We start from the raw sequence: 19,047 nt of genomic DNA on the forward strand, positions 1-19,047 counted from the left end.
GTTTAAACTGGTGGTAAATACCATCAGACTGAGGCAGTAACTGGGCTCCATATGGACAAAATGCCTTGTTATTTCTGAAGTCTGAAAGAAAGGGTTTAATTTTCATATAAAATTTAAACAAAAAAAATATTTATTTGGATTTAAATACCTTCAATTCTCTTCAACAATAAGAGAAAAAAAAACACTTCTATTTGGTTCATACCTCACTCTCCTTAGGTTAGTAGCTCATTTTGCAGACTTGCATATTTTATTTGGCAATTTTAGTACATAACTGGTTAAGTCCTTTTTATTAGTTTGAATTTCATAAAACAAATTTTGGTTTTCTCTCTCTCTCTCTCTCTCATATTTAATAGTTTTCATATAATGCAGCTATTTTTAAATATTTTAGGTGCAATTTTGTAAGAATAATAGATCGACCTTCCAACCATCTAGGTGATGTTTTTTGTGGCCATCGTCGAGGTAATCCTTTTACTCTGTACCAGTCCAAAAGTAGTACTATCATTGTGGATTTTGTGTATATTCAGCCTCAGACTTTCTCAGTTTCACTAGATTTTAAAAGTGTCGGTAAGTTTTTTTTTTTTTTTTTTTTTTTTCCTACTGATGTTTTAAAAAAGTGAATTCTTAAAATTTGAAAATAGTACTTCATTTTTAAGTATTAATCATTAAAAATTACTTGTGAAGTGAGGATAACATTTAAGCCATATAAGTTGTAATAAAGTGAATTTCCTTGTGGAGAAAGGGTTATAATTTATCATTAGTAAGCCAAAACTCCTACAGATTACCATTAACATTTCTGTATTATGTTTTGATTGAAGTAGACTGTATATTCATTTGATCATCTTGCAAGTGCCAATGAACTGTAAGAAATCGAATATTGAATCCCTCTAATCAGCCCTAATTATGGAGATATCATTAACAAAATGAAGTTACGTAAAGTTGGTGAACATAATAAGAAAGCAAAAGGTCTCAAAGATGAGATGGAGACAGATTTATAACAGTAGTTCCATTCTCTTAGTTGTAACAAGGTAGTAGCAAATGGTAGTAGAAGTGCCACAGCCCAAGGAACTTGAACTTAGTCAGTACTCCCTGTCCCCAATGGATTGGCTCCTTCTACAATATTTTTTTCCAGTTAACTTGATTTCATATGAGAATAGTAAACACAGGTCATTATGTACTCTTAATCTGATTATTCTCTTGATCACTATCTGTGATCTCCCTTAAACAAAGTGGTTTTTAACATCAGCTTAGTCTGAAACCAGAAATTTAATTGCTTAATATGTGGTAATATTACTGTTGTTAGAAAATGTTGTCTTGCATTTCTTGTGTTACTTCACTAACCGATTGAAACAATGAAAAATTACATAGCTGTTAATCTCTAGTAAACAGCTGAAAACTGTAAAGTAATGGATAAACTTTGAGACTCTATTCAAAATTGTTTCAATTGTGAGAAGTGCATTTATGTTTGGGAAAAAAACTTAAAATAAAATTAAAAGAGAACATGATCATGAGTAAGTATATCCTTATGTAAAGAATCCTTATGTAACTATTCTTAAACTTTCAGAATATCACAACCTATAATTAATCTTAAATTTCCTTTAAACTGAATGTATCTATGTTGTTATTTGTTGTTTTTTTTTTTTTTTTTTTTTTTTTTTTTAGGAGCATTAGCAGCTAAGGCCATATTGCTCCGGGGATATGCGGTGGTCATTCCCTGACCCTTCTGCATCCTCTGTATTTGGTGGTCACAGGCTCGAACCCCGGTCTAATCAAGAAGCGTGTGCTACGCACTGCTGCTCCTGCCCACCTAGCTATGGAGGCGCGTATCTATGTTGTATTGCATTCCGAAACTCTTTGAAAATTGTGGTCTGTTATTAATCTATATAGCAATATTCATTATTTGTAAAAATTAAGGCATTTTATTTCTGAATTAATGTAATAAAATGAATTTATTACATTAACTATTAATGTATATGTCAGAATTTATTCCCCTCACATCATGATAGCATTTCATAATAAACTCAGAAATGTTGCTATTTTCTTATGAATGCTTAGTTATTTGTGGTACAAAGTGTTAAGAGCTTGGTATCTTTACAAGGCATAATAAATAAACCTAACTTTCATCATTAAGCCAAAATTTAGGACTTATAATCAATTAGGAAAGAACTTGCAATCATATAAGAAGTACAATAATGTTTAGAAAGTTCTTACCATCTTCAACTTTTGTCTTTATTTGAAGTGAATACTGTGTGTGTGTGTGTGTGTGCAATATTTTTGTGCAAGTTATGGATCAGTGACAAGACCCCACGAGCTGGCCTGGAAACCTGTCTTCACTGCTCGGAGAACTTCATATCTGACTGCATAATTACCTGCATCTTTCATTTTCTGCTCCCCCGAGTAGTTCTGCACTGTTGGTAATTAATCTGGAATTACTGCTATGCATATGCAGTACCTTGCGCTTGTCACTGTTTTGCTTCAGTTGCGATTTCTTAACTCATCTACTTAATTTTTCTAGATCTTGTTGTAATAACCCTTGATTACTGTCATTAACCACCCTACCATTCCTTGTATCATCTGAAAACTTAGACATTAAACCTGATAAACCTTCATTGATATCATTAATAAATACAGAAATCAACAATGGGTCAAGCACTAGTGCCTTGGGGGACTCCACTAATAACAAGATCTGTGTCCATTGATAACTACTGTCTTCTTCCACTTAACCATCCCTTTATCCATAAAAGTAACTTGCCCTCAATGCTACTGCTGCAATTTGTACAGCAGTGTTTTATGTGCAACAGTATCAAAAGACTTCCTGAAATCCAAGTATGTGATATTAAAATAATATTTGGCATTCGGTTTTTTTTACTATATCACATGTTCCATTCAGGTTGGTCATACAAAATTTCCCTTTAGCAAATCCATGATATGACTCCAGTATAATTACATTCCTGTCTGGATGGTCCTGCCTTACTTTATTAACCAATAACTCCATTTTTCCAGGAACAGAAGTCAAGGTAATGGGTCTGTCATTACTAGTGTCACTCTTTGATCCCCTTTGTGAATTGGGGATATATTTCCACATCTCCAGTCCATAGGAATCATCCCTTGAATCAAAGGATGCTCATAATCATGGCTAAAATTTCTCTTACCTCTTGCAGCTTCCTTTAAAATATCTGGATAGATCCCATCCACCCCAGGTGCCTTTTTTACATTTAGCTTTGACAATTTCTCCTCTACTTTCCTCTCAGTTATCATAAAATCATTCAGCTCTCCACCAGAATTTGACTCTTCTAGCATCCCTAGCCCTAAAAAATTGCTTATGTATGAATAGATGCAGAATACCTATTCAGTTTATCTGCAACCTGAGCAGGATCATCAACAGTTAATCCATTCATGTCTATTTGACCAATGTGATTCAACCTCTTCCTTTTACTGTTTATGTAAGTAATGAAGTTGTTCCTGCTTTTCTTTGCCAAAGACTTCTTGTAATCTGCCTTAGATTGAAGACTAGTTTATATCTATTGTAAGCATCTCTGTCAGCTGATAATTTGTGCGTCCCATTCATTTTATTCACTGCCACAAGTCTCATTGATTTTTCTGACATCCATTTAGGTCTATGCCTTGAACTGTATCTCTTATTAGAGAGAAGTAACAAGAAAAAGCAATACTTTTGATCTGATTATCAGCAATGACCCTTCATACATAAAGGTATAAAAAGCTTAGAAGTTTCTATGGTAACATCCCTGAATGCTTCCCATTTTGAATTTGCTGTTGGTCCTACTGCATAGAATTTTTAAAAACTGACTGAGATCATTGTAGTCAGCTTTCAGAAGCAAAAGCTTTTTTCCTTGCTTTTGGCAGTGGTTATATCTTTAAGTAAATCCACATCAGTATATTGTAATCACTGCCACCTAGTGGGTCTTTTATTTGCAGATTCTTAATGTATGAAGGGTCATTGCTAATAATCAGATCAAAAGTATTGCTTTTTCTTGTTGCTTCTCTAAGATGCTGGTGTAGGAAATAATCATCCAATAAATCCAAAAAAGTCTTGCTACTGTGTGAGTGACCAATCCACACGGTCCAGTCATATGTGGAAAGTTAAAATCCCCCATTATAAGACATTATGATTTACTCACCCACTCCATTTCTCTGTATAGTTTGTATTTATCACTAACTCATTTAACTAAGACTATTAATTGAAAGAAGGGGATATAGATAGACAGGAATTTTAGTCACATCTTAAAGTAATTAATTTACCAAGCCACAAAGTATATTAATAATATTTTGATATTCGTTATATATTAAAATCCAAAATAAGCTGTGAGCTAACTAAATCTATCTTTATGGTCAGTACCGTACTGAAGAAATCTGGTTTTTAATTTCCATTAAATTTTTGTAAAAAAACACAAATAAAATAGTTTAACATCAAAAATGCAACTTCAAATTCTTTCTTTCCCTACTCAGAAATCCAGCTACCTGCATCATAGGGAGTTTTTAAAATTGATACCTTAAATATATATTTCATTTAATCTAAATAATAAATATTTTTTTCTAGTTTTTTATATTTGTATTCTTAAAAAAAAAAAATATTTAGCTTAATACAAGGCAGAACTACTAAAATGTTTTAGATAAAATTTTTTTTCTCTTTCAGACAATAGTTTTGTATTTCAAGGAAGTGACTTAACTCATCCGTCGAGGGGCTACATCGAATCTCCCAAATTCCAAAATGAGCAGCTTCAAGAATATATGGCTGAATATGTGATAGAAAACCTCAACCAAAATGGTTTTGTTCAGCTATTATTTTTGGACTTTCAGCTATCATCACCATTGTCTTTTATTGAGGTAAAAATTTCTATTGATTTCATTGCTCATCTTTATCACTTTTGTTCCATATCTCATTAATTTTTTATCTGAATTTTCTCTCAGTTCTTAAATAAATAAATTTAAAGATGAAAAAAGAAGGTACCCTTCATATACGTCCAAATCAGGAGTCTGTAATTTCTCACATGTTTTTATTAAAACATTCCATAGTATGAACCAAGCTGTAATGCTCAATACGTTCTACGTTGATATCAATATTTGTAAAATAATAAGAGAAGTTTACCTCAATATAGTACATAGAACACTTCGGTATGATCTCTCCAGAAATTAAAATGAAAAAATCGAAAATTTGTTACTCTAATGTAAGTTTTTCTGATTTTTTTTTTTTTTCGTTTTAATTTCTGGAGAGTACATACGGAAGTGTTCTCCATACTATATTGAGGTAAACTTCTTTTATTATCTTACAAATATTAAAACATTCCAAAATGTCTTGCAAAATTGCAGTTAAAATGATGTATTCGAGCTTTAGGAAATTTTTGAATAAACATTTTGCATCTTGTTTGCGTTCAGGTTTCTCTTCCGAGTCTTTGAAAGTATATTCTGTTCCTTAAAATGTCATTGTACCCAATTTGCAAGGTTTGAACAGCTTTGTAATGGGCAGACTATCTCATTACACTTAGGTTCTTTAAAGAAAAATCCATGTTGGCATGTGTGTTTAAAATACTCAGTCTACGAGACGAGCTTGAAAAGAAAACACATAACTGTTGCCAAATACCAAAATAGTCAACTTCAGGTACCGTTGAGGCAGCTTTTTCCTTAATGAGATTAAGGGAATCAGCTGCACACACCACATATTCTGCATACTTATTAATGTTTTTAAAGAGTGCTTGTAGCGTTTTTTTTCTCGCCTTTCATAATAGTTGCATTGTCATACAACTGGCCGCCGAGAATGTTGTTCAATGGTAGGTACATTCGTCCAGAACTTATTTCACTTTTTTGACTCAAGTCACAGATTGAAGTGACGGGGAGGCAGTCAGAGCAGAAAGAGACAGTGGTCTTGACCAATTGTGGTTAAAATATCTTACTTTGTCAAATTTTACAAAAACATGACCATGTGAACACATTGCTAGGGGCCCACTCCTAGCACCTTGGAAGGTGAAGGTGCCTGTGCAAGCGAGGGGCTCTGAAGCTTAAGCTTCATTAGCTTCACTGTAAATATGCCTCTGATTATGAACATTGTCACTAGTGATTCCTTTATGTGTATGTTTTTAATGCATGAAGAGTGATTGCTGATAATCAAATCATAATATTACTTTCTGTTGTTGCCTCTCTAATATGCTGCCAGAGAAAACAATTATTCCAAGAAATCCAGAATTTCTGCTACTGTGCGGGTAACTAATTCACAAGTTCTAGTCAGTATCTGGAAAGTTAAAATCAGTATATAATTAAGACATTCCAACCTACTGCCTATCTATATAGTTGTTCTACCTGTCTGTATAGTTGTTAATCTCATCACAATCATTTTATATGTTTGCAGTGTTATCTAGATCCATTGTAGTCTGTTTGAAAACAGACCACACATCAGAGAGGAAACTGTATGGTGATAATTTAGCATTAGCATTAGTAGAGGCATTTGATGCAAGAAAGCAAGCTTATGCAGCATCAGCCAAAAAAAAATTAAAGTAAAATAAATAAATAATAAAAAACCACTTCCACTTCACCCCTCTGTTCGTTCGAAATACCTGTCCAGCTGAGCCTTAAACTTATTTAGGCTATCAACTTCCACGACAAAGGATGGAAGTCTGTTCCACCTACCAACCACCCGCTGGCTAAAGGCAAATTTCTGCACATCTATCCTACATCTATCTTTCCTCAATTTGAATTTATGCCCTCTCAGGTGATTATTCTGAGCAAGAGGGGAAATCCCATCAGCATTGAGCATGATCAAACCATTCAAGGCTTTGTACACCTCTATCAGATCACCTCGCTGGTGCCTAGTCTCCAGACACTGTAATTCGCAAAACTTAAGCCTTTCTTCGTAAGAGCGCCCCTTTGTTCCATTCACTAATCTTGTTGCCCTTCTCTGTACTCGTTCCAGCAGCTCTACATCCTTCTTGAAATGAGGCCTCCAGGCCTGTATACAGCACTCTAGGTGTAGCCTGACCATTGCCTTATACAAGGGAATAATCACCTCCTTATCCCTGCTAGAAAAATTCCTATTTATCATTGACAATACACCATGAGCTACTCTTACAGCCCGTCTGCACTGCTCAGAGAACTTCATATCTGCCTGCACAACCACCCCCAGGTCCCTTTCATTCTCTACCGCTGTCAGTGTAGTACCACAGAGTTGATACGTTGCTCTGGGGTTGCTGTTTCCCATATGTAGTACTTTACATTTGTCAATGTTAAACTTCATTTGCCACCTCTCAGCCCATCTGCTCAACCTTTCCAGATCCTGTTGCAGCAGCATAGTGTCAGTAGTGTCCTTGACAACCCTGCCAACCTTCGTATCGTCTGCAAACTTGGACATTAAGCTTGATATACCATCATCAATATCATTTATAAATACAGAAAACAATAAAGGACCCAATACTGAACACTGAGGGACTCCACTAATAACATTAGTCCACGATGAGCAGTGTCCATTGATTACCACTCTGTCTTCTCGCCCTCAACCACCCCTTTATCCATAGCAGCAATTTGCCTCCAATGCCACACTGCTCCAATTTGTGCAGCAGGCTTCCATGTGCAACAATATCAAATGCCTTTCTAAGATCCAAGTATATAATATCAAAGTTATTCCCTGCATCCAGTTCTTTTGTGACTGCATCATAGTATCCAATCAAATTGGTCAGGCAAGACTTCCCCTTAACAAAACCATGCTGTGTCCGAGCTATAACTGAAGTCTTGTCTAGATGCTCCTGCAGTGCTTCTTTAACCAGTGCCTCCATTAATTTTCCGGGAACAGAAGTTAAACTCACAGGTCTATAATTACTTGTGTCAGCCTTTGACCCTCCCTTGTGAATTGGGGTCACATTTGCACATCTCCAGTCCATGGGTACCTCCCCTGAGTCCAAGGAAGCTCTCATAATTATGGCTAAGGGTTTGCTTACTTCCTTTGCTGCCTCCTTTAATATAACTGGATAGATCCCATCCACCCCAGGTGCCTTTCTTGTGTTTATCTTCAACAATTTCTCCTTCACTTTACTCTCAGTTATTACAAGATTCTCTAGCTTACTGCTAGAGTTGGATGCACCTCTGGCATTCCCCTCGCTGAATAACTCCTCATGTGTGAATGTCGATGCAAAATATTCATTTAGTTTGTTAGCTACCCGAGCAGGGTCATCAACAGTTGACCCATCGATATCAAGTGGACCAATCTGATTCAACCCCTTCCTTCTAGAGTTTACATAAGTAAAGAACTCTTTGCTGTTTTTCTTCGCATCCCTTGCCAAGGATCTCTCATAATCTGCCTTCGCCTGCCTAACCTCCTTTGTAACTTGGTTACAGATTAACTTGTATCTATCATAGGCTTCTGTGTCATGTGTTAATTTGTATGTATCCCATGCATTTTTCTTCTCTGCCATATTCCTCATTAGTTTATCTGACAACCATTTAGGCCTAAACCTTGAACAATATTTCTTAGTTGGTATGTAAAGCCTAGTAGCTTGTAAGATAAGTTCTTTGAATGCTGCTTCCCATTTTGAATTTGCTGTTGGTAACATCATTTTGGTATTGAAAAGAGTCTTCGAAATGTTTGAAATAACAACCACAAAGTCTATTTACAGCTGTCTGGAGAATGATTTAATGAAAGAACTGCAACCAAATTTAGCAGGTATGTTCTTTGGATAATGCAGAACACAGTTACATGAAAAATAGTTCCAAAAATCACTGCCAGGAGAAAGTCTTTTTATGCTGTGAATGATTAACCTGTTACTTAACCTATTTGACTGTGAACTGCAAATGAAAAACCACCATTAACTGGTACATTAACATTGCCACTTTCTCGCTTGATGTTTTCATGTAACAGTATTAACATCAACATATGTATAGCATGACTGTTGCAAGCACATTAGCACAACATTAACAGTGTGATTTCTCCTGTTCTGTATGATGATGCTTCAATGTGATTACCATTGTTTAAACTGAATAATGGCACAGTCAGCTGCAGAATGTAACATATTGAAGCTGTTGTTTCTCATGTATCATGTAATACTGTCCATCAGGATTGCTGGGTCGGTCAGAAATGTTGTCCAGTACGTGCTCTTCGGGCAGCTCCAGAGCTTAAAGCTGCAAGGTGTGAAATTGGGCAATCGAGGTAGCCGTGCTTTGGGAAATAAACAAACTGATTATGTGTTACCCTTGCAGTGGTATTATGCTGTTGTATCAGTTCTTGTATGGATCTCTTGGTGTATGAGGAAGTGCTCTGCTTTGTATGAAAACTGTTTCAGTTGCTAACATATCCCTGAAGTTTGTTGCAGTAACTGAACATGTAGGACAATTTCCTGCAAAATATGTGGGGGGGGGTTGATTAAGTTAGATATGAAATTATACCATATAGGCATATTTCTTGCCTTACAATACAAGAAATTATGCCTCGGGCATATTTCTTGTATTGTAGGAGATGGCTCTCTAAAACATGCAGTTTTGGGTTTTTACAAAATGGCAATGGAAATGGCAAAATGGAAAAAAGCCTGAAGCCAGTGTTTACTTCCATATGTGCCAAGGTGATAGCAAATGTCAGTGGAGTTTCAATATTACTAACTTTCAGTTGTAGTCTGCAGCAGAGGGTTTTTTTTTTTTTTTTGGGTACTGAGGAAAACAGCTGAATTTAATGTAATCTAACACCTTTTTTTATAAAAAACTTTTATTTACTATTGTTTCTTTTTTACTAAAGTTCACATACTATACTTTTCTGTGGGAAGCTACCTTAGTACTACTATACAGTGGTTAGGATTTTGAAATTTCTCAGTGAAAGTTTTTTTTTTTTTTTTTTTGTTAAGTGAGTGAATGTACATTTGAAGGCACATCTGTGTTACTGTTTAAGGAATTCAGCAATAACTTTACATTTATTGAGTAAAATAGCTGAATTTAGCGTAATCTAAACTTTTTCTAAAGAAATAACTTTTACTAACCATTCAAACAACTTCCATACTGACACACACACACACACACACACACACACACACACACACACACACACACACACACACACACACACACACACACACACACACACACACACACACACACACACACACACACACACGATGCCTACCAGTGTTGCTGCCATATATATGCTCTGTTTCTGCCCTCTGTTGTTATACTACTAACTGTCTTCCCATGATTGCAGTAGCAATTTTCCCAGCCCATTCTTGGTTGGGGGTTTCATCCTCTTTCTGGCTTCACTCCATGACTTCTGTTTCCTCAAGCTATTCAATCATTTTTCTGACACCAGATGGTGTCATTGGACCTTCACTAGTGCTTGCAATAGCAGTAATTTTGGATTTGTAATCCTGCATGGCTTCCCTTGCATTGTCTCCATTCTGATATTATACTTCATAGTCAAATTGAACTCTTATTAGGCAAGGCATTGCGCACCTAAAACAAGTATCCTCACCTTCAGTACCCTATGAATTCCGTTTTATATAATTCTCTTTTGCGTCCTCTGTTGGGCATACCTTTAGGTATCATTTTATTTCTTCTATTAAATCCTGTTCAAGATGAATCTGAACAAGGTGTGTGTGTGTGTGTGAGAGAGAGAGAGAGAGAGAGAGAGAGAGAGAGAGAGAGAGAGAGAGAGAGAGAGAGAGAGAGAGAGAGAGAGAGAGAGAATAGATAAGTTTGCACAGATGGAAGTAAAAAGTACAAAGTGCCAAGGGTAAGAATAGTAGAAAAGAAAAGTATTGTAGGTTTGCAAAAGGCAAAAGAATGTTAATATCCTAAAAGTTATGATGAATTAAGACAATTATGGGCCGAATTGAAAAACCAATTAGAGGTCAGGGAACTGCAAAGTAAAATAATTAAACAAATAAAATAATAATAAAAAATATAGAAAACTAAAAATAAAAGTTGTTAAAGCTGCCATCAGATATGGGTGGGCAAATTTAGCAATAGGTCAAAAACAGGGATAGCAAAAATGCAAAATCTTATGTCAGTTGAAGTAAATGTTGATACGTGGTCGAGTATTTCATCGGGGGACTACACCTGACCATGTAACAGGAACTGCATTTCTATACTTGTCCATAACAGTAGAAGAGAGGTGAAATGAAGCCAAAAAAACTAAAAGAATAAAATTAGCACATTCTCTTATAGTATGACAAGGTAATCCCAACACAGTGTCAATGATATAAAATAAGGATAAAGCTAAAATAAGTGTTTTCAGAGTGGGAAAAAGGTTTTTAATAATATGTAGATTTTTAAGTAAACTTGGAAAAATATATTAGTGTAGGAATTCGGTAGAAATTAGAAGAATTAAAATTATTTAGAACAAGCATATGATATGGGGTGAGGTGTTTAAATTGAAGATGGGGAAGGGATAAAGTAGTAGCTAAATAATGATGAAAATAGCAATAGAATGAGGATAAGTGGAATGTTCGTATCACCTTTGTATTGCACTAATAGTTTTACAAATGAGGAAAAGGATAGAAATAGAAAGGTAAAAGGTATAGAAAAAGTTGTTAAATGTACTGGGGTTGTAAAGTATACCTTTTCATAACTTGCTTATTTATTTTTATCTATCAACTGAAACTTTGATTTTATATTACATTTAATATTTATATACCCCTGATGAGTAAGCCCACTGATGAGTGAGCCAGCAAGCTCCGAAATGTGTCTGGATGGTGCCCACTGAGAATAAACAGTAGTCTCCTCTACTAGAGAAGCATTATTTATTCTACTAATGCTATTCGAAGTAGTGCAATTACTGGTATTTTGTTGTCGAAGGTAGCCACAATATGAGATATAACCAAACGATGCCGTTACACTATTTATGTAGATAAATTTATGGGTAAACTATGGTGTATTTAGACCAATATTTTATAGTTAATATCAACTCGAAACATTATGCTTTGTTTATTTTATAGTCTTCAAAATTAATATATATACACTGAGTGATCACTGAATTATGACCACTCCCTATGAAAACTGAATGGGACCCTTGACCATGTCAGGTACGAAAGTGCGCAGTTAGTCAACCTATGTAGTGTAGACAAGGTGTCAGTGGTTCAGTAGGTAGTAAAATTCCGAGCGTGATGGGTAAAAGGAAGGATTTATTGGACTTTGATAAAGGACAGATTGTGGGTGCTCGACGAGCTAGTGCCTCTATTTCCCAAATGGCTGAGTTGGTGGGGTGTTCGAGAGCCACCGTAGTTAATGTACCAGGACTGGCATTAGCATTAGTAGAGGCATTTGATGTAAGAAAGCAAGCTTATGCAGCACCAGCCAAAAAAAAAAAAAAAATAATAATAATAAAATAAATAAATAAATCACCACTTCCACTTCACCCCTCTGTTCGTTCGAAATACCTGTCCAGCTGAGCCTTAAACTTATTTAGGCTAGCAACTTCCACGACAAGGGATGGAAGTCTGTTCCGCCAACCAACCACCCCGCTGGCTAAAGGCAAATTTCCGCACGTCTATCCTACATCTGTCTTTCCTCAATTTGAATTTATTCCCTCTCAGGTGATTATTCTGAGCAAGAGGGAGAATCCCATCAGCATTGAGCATGCTCAAACCATTCAAGGCTTTATACACCTCTATCAGATCACCTCGCTGGTGCCTAGTCCCCAGACACTGTAATTTGCAAAACGTAAGCCTTTCTTCGTAAGGGCACCCCTTTGTTCCATTCACTAATCTTGTTGCCCTTCTCTGTACTCGTTCCAGCGGCTCTACATCCTTCTAGAAATGAGGCCTCCAGGCCTGTATACAGTACTCTAGGTGTGGTCTGACCATTGACTTATACAAGGGATTAATCACCTTCTTATCACTGCTAGAAAAATTCCTATATATCATTGACAATACACCATGAGCTACTCTTGCAGCCCATCTGCACTGGCCAGAGAACTTCATATCTGCCTGCAACCACCCCCAGGTCCTTTTCATTCTCTACCACTGTCAGTGTAGTACCACAGAGTTGATACGTTGCTCTGGGGTTGCTGTTTCCCATATGTAGTACTTTACATTTGTCAATGTTAAACTTCATTTGCCACCTCTCAGCCCATCTGCTCAACCTTTCCAGATCCTGTTGCAGCAGCATAGTGTCAGTAGTGTCCTTGACAACCCTGCCAACCTTCGTATCGTCTGCAAACTTGGACATTAAGCTTGATATACCATCATCAGTATCATTTATAAATACAGAAAACAATAATGGACCCAATACTGAACCCTTAGGGACTCCACTAATAACATTAGTCCACAATGAGCAGTGTCCATTGATTACCACTCTCTGTCTTCTACCCCTCAACCACCCCTTTATCCATAGCAGCAATTTGCCTCCAATGCCACACTGCTCCAATTTGTGCAGCAATCTTCCATATGCAACAGTATCAAAAGCCTTTCTAAGATCCAAGTGTATATTATCAAAGTTATTCCCTGCATCCAGTTCTTTTGTGACTGCATCATCGTATCCAATCAAATTGGTCAGGCAAGACTTCCGCATAACAAAACCATGCTGTGTCCGAGCTATACCTGAAGTCCTGTCTAGATGATCCTGCAGTGCTTCTTTAACAAGTGCCTCCATTAATTTTCCGGGAACAGAAGTTAAACTCGCAGGTCTATAATTACTTGTGTCAGCCTTTGATCCTCCTTTGTGAATTGGGGTCACATTTGCACATCTCCAGTCCATGGGTACCTCCCCTGAGTCCAAGGAAGCTCTCATAATTATGGCTAAGGGTTTGCTTACTTCCTTTGCTGCCTCCTTTAATATAACTGGATAGATTCCATCCACCCCAGGTGCCTTTCATGTGTTTATCTTCAACAATTTCTCCTCCACTTTACTCTCAGTTATTACAAGATTCTGTAGCTTACTGCTAGAGTTGAATACACCTCTGGCATTCCCCTCGCTGAATAACTTCTCATGTGTGAATGTCGATGCAAAATATTCATTTAGTTTGTTAGCTACCTGAGCAGGATCATCAACAGGTGACCCATCGATATCAAGTGGACCAATCTGATTCATCCCCTTCCTTCTAGCGTTTACATAAGTAAAGAACTCTTTGCTGTTTTTCTTTGCATGCCTTGCCAAAGATATCTCGTAATCTGCCTTCGCCTGCCTAACATCCTTTGTAACTTGGTTACAGATCAACTTGTATCTATCATAGGTTTCTGTGTCATGTGTTAATTTGTATGCATCCCTTGCATTTTTCTTCTCTGCCATATGTCTCATTAGTTCATCTGACATCCATTTAGGCCTAAACCTTGAACAATATTTCTTAGTTGGTATGTAAAGCCTATTTGCTTCCAAGATAAGTTCTTTGAATGCTTCCCATTTTGAATTTGCTGCTGGTAACATCTTCAGTTGGTCCCACTGTATAGAATTTAAATACTGTCTCAGACCATCGTAGTCGCCTTTACGAAAGCAATAACCCTTCCTTTACCCCTAATGGTAGTTACCTCTTTGAGTATATCCCACTTCAGCACACTGTGATCACTGCCACTTAGTGGTTCATTTATCTGCAGATTCTTAATACATGAAGAATCACTACTGATAATCAAATCAAGAGTATTACTCCCTCTAGTTCCCTCCCAAACATGCTGATGTAGAAAACAATCATCCAATAAATCCACAAAAGCCTTGCTAGTGTGTGAGTGACCAGCCCCCAAATTCCAGTCAATATCTGGGAGATTAAAATCCCCCATTATAAGACTCTCTGATTTACTGGCCCACTCTATTTCCCTGTACAGTTTCTTATTATACTCACCAGAGTCGTTAGGCCTATAGCACAGTCCTACTCTCAATTTTGATCTCCCAATGCTTATGTCACACCAAACTGACTCGCCACTGCACTGTCCGGCGATGTCGACTGGCTTCACTTCCTTGGATTTTATGTATTAATGGTAATTGGATTTTATGTTATAACTAACAGCATAACCCCTCCTCCCTTCCTATCCTGTCTATCCTTTCTGTAGACATTGTACTCCCCAAATTCCAGTTCTGCATTCCTTATATCTGTGTGACACCACGTTTCTGAAATCCCAATAATATCTGCCTTTGATGTTTTGAGGAATACCTCAAATTCATCAAATTTATTTACTAAACTCCTAGCATTGGTGTACACGCAAGTATACATGCACCTGTTCTTTTTCTTAGCTATCCTAACACAACCCATGTGTTTACTTGTACCCCAATGATTCCCAGCAGTCTCTGAAATATCCTGCATCTTATTTTCCAGGCTGCTGCTCATTCCAATAGAAGCAGTGCAAGAATCACTTTCACCTCTGCCAGTGGCTACTGTTAATCTATTAGTCCTTGTATCCCCCCAATCTAGCAGTTTTCCGACCCACCTAACACTGCCTCGATAGCATCAGCAAACATTCTTGCACCCTTTCTATTTAAGTGTATCCCATCCCTGTAGAAGCAATCTCTCCTGTTAACAAGTACAGACCAGGCTGAAAAAGATTCTACCCCTCGAGCCCTGCACAATCTTTCCAGGGCCGAATTGATCGACAGGGCTCTCATCATATATACTCCCTCCTATCGTGTCTGGGCAGAATTGCAGACACTTTCAAATTCAACCCTAATTCACGGCTTTTTTTTCAACAGTGACCTGTACTTGTTAAGTAATTCCACCGGTCTCCTACCCTTAATATCATTAGTGCCAACGTGTACAACTATATCACCTTTTGTGCCCTTAAAAGATGATATCCGCTCTACAACATCATCAACCTTTGCCCCTGGCAGACATACCCTGGTCCTGTTCCACCTATCCTTTTTACAAAGCATGTTTCTCGTTTCCCTGAGAATAGTCACCAACAACTACTAGATCCTTTGGGACCAGCGCATTCTGCCTTGGGGGCTGCCGCCGCTGTGTTCCGCGATGACCAAGTGCAAGCTCTGGCATTGGTGTGGGCAGCTGAGAGCTTGATGGGCCCTCACTTGTCATCCTTCGAGGCATCGACCCTGTCCTTCAAGCTCTCATATAGGCCCATAACAACGCTGAGTTGTCTCCTGATTTCCTCACACTCCTTGCATCGCGCACAAACAAAGACATCCCCCATGGCAGTATCATGTCCCGTACCCGACTGCCCACAAACATCAAGCAAGTAGTGCATTTTAAAAAGCTGTGATTCAGAGGGCAACTGCCCCTCTCAGTTCTCCTCTGAGCAACAGCACTCCCATTAGCTTGAGCCTTTTGCTTTGCTGCTCTGGGTTGAGTCATGATTTCGATTTAATTTCAATAAAATTTCAATTTCAGTACAAAATTAAAACGCTAAACTTGTATCCCAACATAGTTATAACGCTATATTTATGTTTCAGTATCGAGTGTTATCTACGAAATCCCTTTATATAACTTCCATATCAAGTTAGTATTAATTTTTTATTTTTCTAATTATTTATGTTACGTAACCTAAGTCGTTATATGTATAGTTAAAAGTACGATTTAATTGACAATGAAGTTCTACAAGATTAATAGATTTTACTGATTAATTGACAATATTATGTACTATACTATATTAAGCTTGAGATATTTTGTATTGCGTTACAATGGCGGCAATTTACGAACGGTCAACACGTGGATTTGATACCCTTACCGATACTAAGTAATACCTACAAAATCTCTAAGTTACTTTAAATAAGTATTGTAAATAGGAATATAAAGCTACTCTAGAAAATAAGTTAATATGCCAAGTTAAGCTAATAAAACAGAAATAAATCAGAAAAAACTTCCCTGTTCCAGGAGCGACAAAAAGCTACATCCGCACAGGCTACACTCGTTGCAGGTCAAACATGGTCAAACAACGACCCAACTGCAAAGGTCAGCGAAAGGTTGATGTTAGATGTGAGCGCCGGGTCCGATGACTTGTACAGGTGAACAAGCACAGCACTGTCGAAGAGTTGACTATCCAATACAACATGGGCCAACCCAGAGCAATATCTAGCATGACCATATGTCTCACACTCGCACGTATGGGCTATACCAGCAGATGAGATGACCCCTACAGCATCCTCTCCTAACCAAGGTTCATCGGCGTAAAAGCCTCGCCTGGTGCAAAGAGCATGCAAGTTGGACGTTAGAAGACTGGAAGAAGGTGTGCTGGTCGGATGAGTCATGTTTTTTACCCCACACCATCAATGGTCATGTACAGATTTGGCATCAACAACATGAGGCTCTTGATCCATCATGCATGGTATCAAAAGGGCAGGACAGTGGAAGCGGTTGTATGGTGTGAGGCATGTTTCACTGGCAGGAACTTGGACCCCTGGTGCATGTGGAACAACATATCAGTGGTCTCTGCTATCATCAACTGCTTGCTGACTGTGTACACCTCGCTATGTTACACTTTTTCCTGAATGGTTGAGGGTGTCTTCCAAGATAACAATGCACCGAGCCATCAGGCGCTTGTTGTGCAGGAATGAATTGAGGAACACAGTTCTGACTTCCAGCATATTGATTGGTCTCCGAACTCCCCTGATATCAATCCCATAGCGCACTTGTGGGACACTATGGAAAGGCATATCCGGCATCTGGATACACCAATCACCTCCATACCTGCATTGCTGACCACATTACGCACAACTTGGTTGGCCATACCTCCCGAATGCTTCCGACATCTTGTTAAATCAATGCCATGTCGGATAGCTGCTGTAGTGAGGGCAAAAGAAGGACCTACAAAGTATTAGGTAGGTGGTCATAATTCAGCGATCACTCGGTGTATATGTATTTATTGTTGTTTTTTTTTACCATTTTTTGCAGAAAAATTTATGATAGAACAAATCATTTCCCAATTTTGAATCAGAACCCAAAAGTTGAGCAGGTTCACCTAGTTATATTTAAAAATAATAATAATAATAGAAAGTACATGTATGTATACCAGTGATATTCATCAACCATTTTTCCATGATGCACAAATCATGAGGTTCATGTGTTAAGAAGACTAAGCATACTAAAAGAACCTATAAGCTACCTTATCTCAGCTTGAAGGTTTGTTTATTGCTTATTACTGGCAGTAAAAGCACTTTTTTTTTTTCCCCCTGTTTTTTTTCCTTTTTTTTTTTAAGGCTTTGCATTATCACGCTTGCAAACTTTCTTTTCTTTTCTCTCTTTTTTTTTTTTTTTTTTTCAAACCAGCAGTAATGGTCATTGGTCTATGAATACTAAATGTTTGTAATTTGAATGTACCATTTGAAGTTGGTGATATTAATTCCTTGTAAAGAGCTGGTAATGATATATATTTTATTATATTATTGTTTTTTTCTTTTGTCTATATATTGTCCAAAATTCATTCATTTTACAGCATTGGTTCACTAGGAATTACTTGCAAATTGTTTTCTTTTTTTTTTTTTCCCAGTTCAGGGTCCCAGTTTTATGAAGCATCTATAGAGATTTGGAATTAAAAAAAAAAAAAGTGCTTTTCTCTCTCTCTCTCTCTCTCTCTCTCTCTCTCTCTCTCTCTCTCTCTCTCTCTCTCTCTCTCTCTCTCTCTCTCTCTGTTCAAGGATGGTATTAACATAATCAGAAAATCTGGGGTTAAGAAACAAGATCTAATAAGTAAAATATTAGGCCCTATTGGAGAGGGCATAGATAGTCATGTGGTTAAGTCTTCTCACTGGAATTCTGAGATAATAACTAAGCACATTTGGTTTTTAATTAATGGAAACAATATATTTTGAAAATTCTGGAATTAGAGAATAATGCTACTGGTAAATCTTCAGATATACCTTATATTCTTTGCTTTTACAGGTACGAGACAGTGACAACTCGAGTCTTGGTATGTATTTTTGGAAGACAACGTTCAGACCACCTCCTATCATGTCATCAGGACCCACTTTAAGTGTAATATTTAAAACTAGGGGTGGTTATTTGATGTCACAGTTTCGGGCTGAATATACCTTTGTGTCATGTAAGTATGAAGGAATACTGTAGTGTAGTATATTGAATTGCATTCATAATTTGTTAGGGTAGTATTAATTAATTTTTTTGTGGAATATCAGAGTTGTAAAAACAAAATGGCATATAAATTTTATTTTCCAGTAAATAGCTATTTTTATTGTAAAGGGAATGCT

At 37.1% G+C, this 19,047-nt stretch overlaps 1 protein-coding gene across 2 annotated transcripts in view; it reads left to right on the plus strand.

Moving 5' to 3' along the window:
* LOC150082916 (uncharacterized) overlaps window positions 1-19,047 on the plus strand; it is a 159,200-nt gene that overhangs the window by 66,812 nt on the left and 73,341 nt on the right. Inside the window, exons 5-7 of one of the 2 annotated variants that reach the window (XM_090376910.1) lie at window positions 389-564; window positions 4,652-4,842; window positions 18,725-18,884. In XM_090376910.1, coding sequence (XP_090233036.1) covers window positions 389-564; window positions 4,652-4,842; window positions 18,725-18,884 — 527 coding nt within the window. The remainder of the gene's footprint in view (window positions 1-388; window positions 565-4,651; window positions 4,843-18,724; window positions 18,885-19,047) is intronic. The other variant, XM_090376911.1, reaches the window with a different exon arrangement.

Source organism: Mastigoproctus giganteus, chromosome 7 (genome assembly GCF_048544385.1).
Source record: "Mastigoproctus giganteus isolate SK-2022 chromosome 7, ASM4854438v1, whole genome shotgun sequence".
Classification (NCBI taxonomy): Eukaryota; Metazoa; Arthropoda; class Arachnida; order Uropygi; family Thelyphonidae; genus Mastigoproctus; species Mastigoproctus giganteus.